The sequence below is a fragment of the Gekko japonicus genome, unplaced genomic scaffold, assembly GCF_001447785.1.
Source record: "Gekko japonicus isolate JY-2015 unplaced genomic scaffold, Gekko_japonicus_V1.1 scaffold1509, whole genome shotgun sequence".
NCBI lineage: Eukaryota > Metazoa > Chordata > Lepidosauria > Squamata > Gekkonidae > Gekko > Gekko japonicus.
The window spans coordinates 445724-453630 of NW_015175404.1; the positions used below are offsets into that span (position 1 = coordinate 445724).

At 48.7% G+C, this 7907-nt stretch overlaps 1 protein-coding gene across 1 annotated transcript in view; it reads right to left on the reverse strand.

Moving 5' to 3' along the window:
* LOC107122591 (exocyst complex component 4-like) overlaps positions 1-7446 on the reverse strand; it is a 120766-nt gene extending 113320 nt beyond the window's left edge. The window contains exons 1-2 of the mRNA XM_015425710.1: positions 7274-7446; positions 3084-3193 (exon numbers count right to left, since the gene is read on the reverse strand). Of these exons, the coding sequence (XP_015281196.1) occupies positions 3084-3193; positions 7274-7374 (211 nt within the window). The 5' untranslated portion in view covers positions 7375-7446. The remainder of the gene's footprint in view (positions 1-3083; positions 3194-7273) is intronic.
* Between the last annotated feature and the right edge of the window lie 461 nt (positions 7447-7907).

Here is a 7907-nt window from a genome sequence, read left to right on the forward strand (position 1 = left end):
GGGGAGGGAGGGGGAGAGGGGGGGTTCTAAACCAAAATGTTTACTACACACACTCTGGTCTGAAAATATTTTTGTAGCATTTCAATATTCAGCACAGAATATTTCAACACAACCCCAATACATAAATAGTGCGCTTGTAATTCTATAAATCCTCGGTTATTCTGCCAAGAGCCATCACTGCTGGGTGGTTGGTGAGACCACCAAGGAATTCCAGGGTCGCTACACAGAGGCGGCCAATGGCAAACCACCTCTCAACGTCTCTTGCCTTGGAAACCCACTGGGGTCAACCGGAAGTCAGCTGTGACTTGATGGTAATAACAATAACAAATTTCAAATCCCACCCTGTGCTACATGTACGGAATAGATGGGGAAATGCTGCAGGGGGCAGGGGTCCATCAATATGGTCACCAGTGTTGTCCAGAAATTCTGCTTTGGAGACTAGCATGGAAAACTCATATTATACTGCACCACAGGAGAACCAAACTTTTCAAAAAGCCAAGTAGTACTGATGGCCACAGGCACAGACAGTTTTAAAAGGGGATTAGACAGAGGTCTCTCAGAGGCTACTAGCCGTAGCGACTAAAGGGAGCCTCCATATTCAGAAGCAGTAAAGCCCCGAATCCCAGTGCCAGAAGGCAACAACAGGGAAAGGTCTTCGTCGCTATGCCCTGTTGATGGCCCTCCAGAGGAACTGGTTGGCCATTGTGTGAGACAGGATGCTGGACTGGATGGACCCTCACTGGACTGATCCAGCAGGGCTCTTCTGATGTTCTTAGGAAGGCCTTGGCCGCTATGCCCTATTATTAGCCCTCCAGAGGAACTGGTTAGCCACTACGTGAGACAGGATGCTGGACTAGATAGACCCTCACTGGTCTGATCCAGCAGGGCTCTTCTGATGTTCTTATGAAGGCCTCAACCTCTCTGCCCTGTTGATGGCCCTCCAGAGGAACTGGTTGGCCATTGTGTGAGACAGGATGCTGGACCCTCACTGGACTGATCCAGCAGGGCTCTTCTGATGTTCTTATGAAGGCCTCAGCCTGTATGCTGTTTTTGGCCCTCCAGAGGAACTGGTTGGCCACTACGTGAGATGGGATGCTGGACTAGACGGACCACTGGTCTGATCCAGCAGGGCTCTTCTGATGTTCTTATGAAGGCCTCAGCCCCTCTGCCCTGTTGTTCGCCCTCCAGAGGAACTGGTTGGCCACTGTGTGAGCCAGGATGCTGGACTAGATGGACCCTCACTTGTCTGATCCAGCAGGGCACTTCTTATGTTCTTACGAAGGCCTCAGCCTCTGTGCCCTGTTGTTGGCCCTCCAGATGAACTGGTTGGCCACTGTGTGAGGCAGGATGCTGGACTAGATGAACCACTGATCTGATGCAGCAGGGCTCTTCTTATGCTCTTATGTTTATCCACCCAAAGAGGCAGAAGTTAGCTCTTACAGACAGGATCTTGTCTCTGACTGAACACAGGTGTCACAAGCTGGACTAGAGGATCAAGACAAACAGACACTTACTCCTTCTCCTGCTGTTCATCCCCTATAAATCTATTGACCAGAAGTAAGTAGAAAGGGGTTCACTTTGCCTCTCAAGGAAGATGTGGGAAACCTGAGGCTCATGGCTACTAGAAAAAGTATCAGGTGGCCAGACCCAGCCAAAACTTGTAGATCCCTGACACCAGCAAGGAAAAGGGGTGGTGACAGCAGCCACGCCTGTGTATATTTATTAAGGGAGGAACTGTGGCTCGGGGCAGAATTTATACATTGCATATATAAGTTCTTAGGTTCACCCCCTGGCCTCTCTTGTTAAAGGATCTTAGGTAGAAAGGGATGGGAAAGAGCCTCCTCTACCAGAGACAATACTGAGCAAGACAGACTAAAATGGCTTCATCCACTCATGTTCTCCACATACAAAATATTCCCATGTTCTGCAGTCGGAAAATCAAAATTCTGCTACCCAGGGCTTTTTTTGTAGAAAAAGGCCAGCAGGAACTCATTAGCATAACAGGCCACACCCAACAGCAGGAACTCATTAGCATATTAGGCCACACCTCTGATAGCACAGCTCATTGGCATATTAGGCCACACACCCCCATGTTACCAGAAGTGTGGTCATCCAGCCACACCCACCTTTTTTGCTTCTTATTCTGTTTACTTTGTTGTCAAAACCCAGGGCTTTTTTTGTAGCAGGAACTTCTTTGCATGTTAGGCCACACACCCCTAATGTAGCCAATCCTAATGAGTTTCTGCTGTTAGGTGTGGCCTGTTACGCTAATGAGTTCCTGCTGGGCGTGGCCAACTCAGGAGCCATCCGGAACTCCGTTCCTGTGCGTTCCTGCCCAAAAATAGCCCTGCTGCTACCTGAAAGAAAGTAGGCTGGCTAAGCCATTTTTGCTCATTTTCTTCTCCCCAGTTTGGTGTCGTAATTAAGTGCACAGACTCTAATCTGGAAGAACTAGGTTTAATTCCACACTCCTCCACTTGCACCTGCTGGATGACCTTGGGCAAGCCATAGTTCTGGTCAGAGGTGTCCTTGAAAAAGAGCCGTTTCTGTCAGAGCTCTCTCAACCCCATGGACCTCACAGGGCGCCTGTTGTGGGGAGGGGAAGGGAAAGGAGTCTGTAAGCCGCTCTGAGACTCCTTTGGGTAGTGAAAGGTGGGGTATAAATCCAATCTCCTCCTCCCCCTCCCCTTCTTCTTCTTCTTCTTCTTCTTCTTCTTCTTCCTCCAGATCACAGCCCTGGTATTCTTTGGAGGTCTCCCATCTGGACACTAGCCAGGGCCGACCCAGCTTAGCATCCGAGATCTGACGAAATCGGGCTAGCCTGGCCTATCCAGGTCTGTTCTAAAACTAAGGAGGACAACTCTGGGAGAACAAGTAACCGTGCGCCGACAAAGGGAATTCCTACCATATCCCTCAACATAATGCCACCTAGTATCAACCCCACACACACACACACACACAAACACTGCCCCCAAGACTGAAACCTCCCCTCCCTTTGAGTCAGGGATTTCCAGACTTGAGAAAGCCATTTGTGGACTTCACAAAAGGGGTGTGTGGACACTCGTTGTTATTTTGATGCTCACCGCTGGAGTTCCCTGGCGTGCTGAACTGGGAAGAGTCGAGGAACTTGCGAGGGGTAGACACGTTAGTTACATCGAGAAGAGGCACGGGAGAGCTGTCCTTCACGAGCGAGCTGCGAGGCGGAGAAATCAAAGACAACCTGAAGCCACGGCGAGATATAAGAAACCCCCCCACCCCCGCAGCTACCGCCAAAGGAGGGGAGGTGCACGTGAGAAGATGACAACCCTTCAGAACAAAGAAGGTACTTCATCTAAGGAATGGCTGCTTTCTATCGCCATGGTGGAGTCCAAGCGGAATGGGATCTCTTGAAGCACAAACAACAGTTCTGTCGCCAAGGAGACATAAAGCAGATTCCGGAAGCAGAACTGTTACCACTAACCTCCATTCTTTGGCTGTCGAACAGCAGGTCGTGGACTTTTCCAGACAGAAACAAGTCTGCTATTTGTTTGAGGACATTCTAGCCCTGACTCAGATAGCCACACAGGTGCTTTTTGGACCGACACTGGGAGCCGTGTTCCCTCTAAGCTGAGTTAGTGTGAGCTAGCTCAGTTTTTAAGCCTCTGGCTCACACATTTTTGTCTTAGTTCACAAAGAAGAGCTACAGGGCAGACTGATTTATGCTGCAGCCAAATCGCTCGCTCACAACTTTAATGCCGGGAGCTCGCAAAGTAGAATTTTTGTTCACAAGACTCCACAGCTTAGAGGGAGCATTGATTGGGAGATGTTCCAATTCAGCAACTGTGCATTTGGCACCAGACACACGACTTTAGAGGCCTCACAAACATCTTTGTCTTGTGTCTATTGATATTGGTGCTTAACCTTCGTTTTCTTGGTCCAGTATTCACTTATTGGTTATCTTATTGTAATATGTATTATTGCTACGTGTACCTCAATATTATTTGATCTCTGAAGAAGGCTCCCAATAGGCCAGAAACGCGTCAGGTCACATGGTTAAGTGTGCGGACTCTAATCTGGGAGAACCAGGTTTGATTCCCCACTCCTCCACTTGCACCTGCTGGTGTGACCTTGGGTCAGTCACAAGCTCTGGCACAGCTGTCCTTGAAAAAGAGCAGTTTGTGTCAGAGTTCTCTCAGCCCCACCCACCTCCCAGGGTGTCTGTTGTGGGGAGGGGAAGGGAAAGGAGTTTGTAAGCCGCTCTGAGACTCCAAGTGAAAGGCGGGGTATAAATCCAATCTCTTCTTCTTCTTAATTGGACCCTTATATGTTTTTAACTGTCTTTCTAACAAATACATGCATTTTTGTATATTATAAGTTTCAGCCAGGTTTTTAATATAGGCCCTTTATCAGACTTCTTTCTTACCCTCGTGGTTCTTGAACCCAGTTTTTGGGTCAAGTTAGTTTTCCCCCTCCCTGTGTCTTACCGTCAATTCTGTCCGGCCCATGACTATGAAATTGATACTGGGGGCCAGGAAAAGGGAAGCAGACTCAGTGGCAGAGCCCACGTATTGGTTTGTGTCCCACCAATCTCAATCAGCAAGACTTGGGTTGACAGAACATCGCTGTGATGTTAAAAACAGCAAGATACTGGGACCGACATAGCTCAAGGACAGTCTTCTTGATTATGAAGCTACCCGTTCCCCCGGTCAACCTCAGAGACCCTGCCTCAGTTGTCCTGCCGTATGAGGCCAGGTAGTGGCAACCCGAGAAAGGGTTTCCTTGGTCACAGAATCATACCGTTGGAAGGGACCTCCAGGGTCATGTGGTCCAACCCACTGCACAACGCAGGAAATCCACAAATACCTCCCTCCACACACATACCCAGTGACCCCTGCTCCATGACCAGAAGATGTTTAAAAAAAAACACAACTCCAGGATCCATGGCCAAACTGGCCTGGAGAAAAATGGCTTCCTCAACCCAAAGTGGTGATCAGCATTTCCTTGGCCGCGTAAGAAAGGTCATGGCACCAAAACTTTGGAACTCCCTCCCAAGGGAAATTCGTCCGTCTCCCTCCATCAGTGTCTTGTGCCACCAAATAAAGACATTTGGCTTCCCTCCAGTAACGTTATTGGCCCGTCTCCCTTCTTCTTGTATCATTTCTGTGTTTTTATTGAATTATTTTAAATGTTCTTTTTAACTCTTTAAATGTTTCAATATTTCTAAGCGCACTTGCCTTGGGGACTCTGATGAGATGGAAAGGTGGTATAAAAATGTCTTAAATAAACACATTTTACAAAAATGGTCCCATACAGCGCTTTCCATGGGGAAGACATCCCATAATTATTGACAACCTTTCTACGTGCCTTCTTGAAGAAGGAAGCTGGTGAGTAAACAGGAGAGGGCAAAGAGTAATTAAGAATAATAAGAAGAGATTGGATTTATACCCCGCCCTTCACTACCCAAAGGTGTCTCAGAGCAGCTTACAAACTCCTTTCCCTTCCCCTCCCCACAACAGACACCCTGTGAGCAGTGTTCCCTCTAAGCTGAGTTAGTGTGAGCTAGCTCACAGTTTTTTAGCCTCCAGCTCACAGTTTTTTGTCTTGGCTCAGGAAGGACAGCTCCAGAGCAAACTAATATATGCAGTGGCCAAATCGCTCGCTCACAACTTTAATGCCAGTAGCTCACAAAGCAGAATTTTTGCTCACAAGACTCCAGAGCTTAGAGGGAACATTGCCTGTGAGGTAGGCGGGGCTGAGAGAGCTCTTGACAGAAACGGCTCTTTTTCAATAACAGCTCTTATCAGAGCTATGGCTTGCCCAAGGTCATCCAGCCAGGTGCAAGTGGAGGAGTGGGAAATCAAACCCGGTTCTTCCACATTAGAGTCCGCGCACTTAACCACGACACCAGCACTTAATCACGACACCAAACTAGCTCTCCACCAAACACGTGGAATTCACTGCTGCAGGAAGTGGTGGCAGCTACAAGCACAGACAGCTTCAAGAGACGAATGGAGAAACATCTGGAGCTGAGGTCCACCAGTAGCTATTAGCCACGAGGTATACATGGAACACTCTGTCTAGGGCAGGGATGCTCTGTACTCTTGGCCTGGACGGGCAACAGTGAATGTGCTTCTGGAGTTCTGGCCCCACTGAGGTGGTTTGCCACTGCCTTCTTCGGCAGAGGCATCCAATGAAACTGAGGGGCAGTAGGTTCAGGACGGACAAAAGGAAATACTACTTAACACAGAGAGTGATTAAAATGTGGAATTCGCTGCCGGGATGTTGTGATGGCCACAGGAATAAACAGCTTTCAAAGGGGACTTGACAGATTCGTGGAGGATAAATTTATCAGTGGCAATTAGCCATGGTGACTGAAGGGAACCTCCAGGTTCAGAGGCAGTCAGCCTCTGAATCTCAATGCCAGGAGGCAACCTCAGGGGAAGGCCTCGGCCTCTATGCCCTGTTGCTGGCCCTCCAGAGGAACTGGTTGGCCACTGTGGGAGGCAGGATGCTGGACTAGATGGACCCTCACTGGTCTGATCCAGCAGGGCTCTTCTGATGTTCTTATGAAGGCCTCGGCCTCTCTGCCCTGTTGTTGGCCCTCCAGAGGAACTGGTTGGCCCCTGTGTGAGACAGGATGCTGGACTAGATGGACCTTCATTGGTCTGATCCAGCAGGGCTCTTCTGATGTTATGTCTTCCTTGGACATCTCCCTGCCAAGTACTGACCCTGCTTAGCTTCCAAGATCAGGCTATACCATGCTGCCTTCGGTCCGTATATATGAGTACTGGCAATTTTACTTCAAAAAAATAAAAATAAAGCACTGACTGCCACTAAGGTTTAGATTGGTCTTCACAGACCATCGTAAGGCAGTTGTCCTCCACACACCCCAGGAAAGATTTCTTTTAATCACATTTGAATCATCTTAAACTTGAGCTGCGGTGGCTCAAGTGGTTAAGACGCTGAACTGCAGGCTGTGGAAGGTAGGTAGCTCAGCAGTTCGAGACCCGAGTGTGCCGCATGACGGAGTGAGCTCCCATCTCTAGTTCCAGCTCCTGCCAACCTAGCCGTTCGAAAGCAAGACATTGCAAGTAGATAAATAGGTACCACTTCAGTAGGAAGGTGACAGCTTTCCGTGCGCCTTGGTGTTTAGTCATGCCGGCCACATGACCACGGAAATGTCTTCGGACAGCGCTGGCTCTTCAGCTTGGAAACGGAGATGAGCACCACAACCCTAGAGTCGGATTCGACTGGCTTTCGAGCGAGGGAACCTTTACCTTTACTTTAAACTAACCTTATTCTCCCTTTTTCCTTGCTCCGTTGTCCAACCCGACTGGTAGATTTGATGTAAAGATGGCGGTGCAATTCATCTATTAGGACCAGGTGCATGTTCATCTTCTTACTATGGAGCTCCAGTCTGAGATCGCTCAGTCCCTCCACCTGAAGGAGGGGTCCCTCCAGGGAATCTACTGCTGACACCTGGGAGGGAAATGCATGGCATGTTACAACTTGGTTTCCAAACACTCCCGGTACGCTGCTTAGCATCAGTTTCTGCCTGGGTTTCATATAAATATTACTAAGAATCCTACAGCACCATGAAGATACATGGCATTCTGCAGTGTGGCAAAGCAAAAAGAAAGCAACAGGAGAAAGGGCAACGGAAGGGACTGCAGCAGACAAAGAATATACGTTAAGTCTATTTACACATACTTGGGCTTCGTTTCTGTAGCGAATGAGGAGTAAAGGGAGGAGGAGGAGGAAGAAGGAGGAGGAGGAAGAAGGAGGAGGAGAAGAGGAGGAGGAGAGGGAGGAGGTGGTGGTGGAAGTTTTATATACTGCTTATATCTACCTTAAAGAGTCAAAGTAGCTTACAATCACCTTCCCTTCCTCTCCCCACAACAAACGCCTTGTGAAGTAGGTGGGCCTAA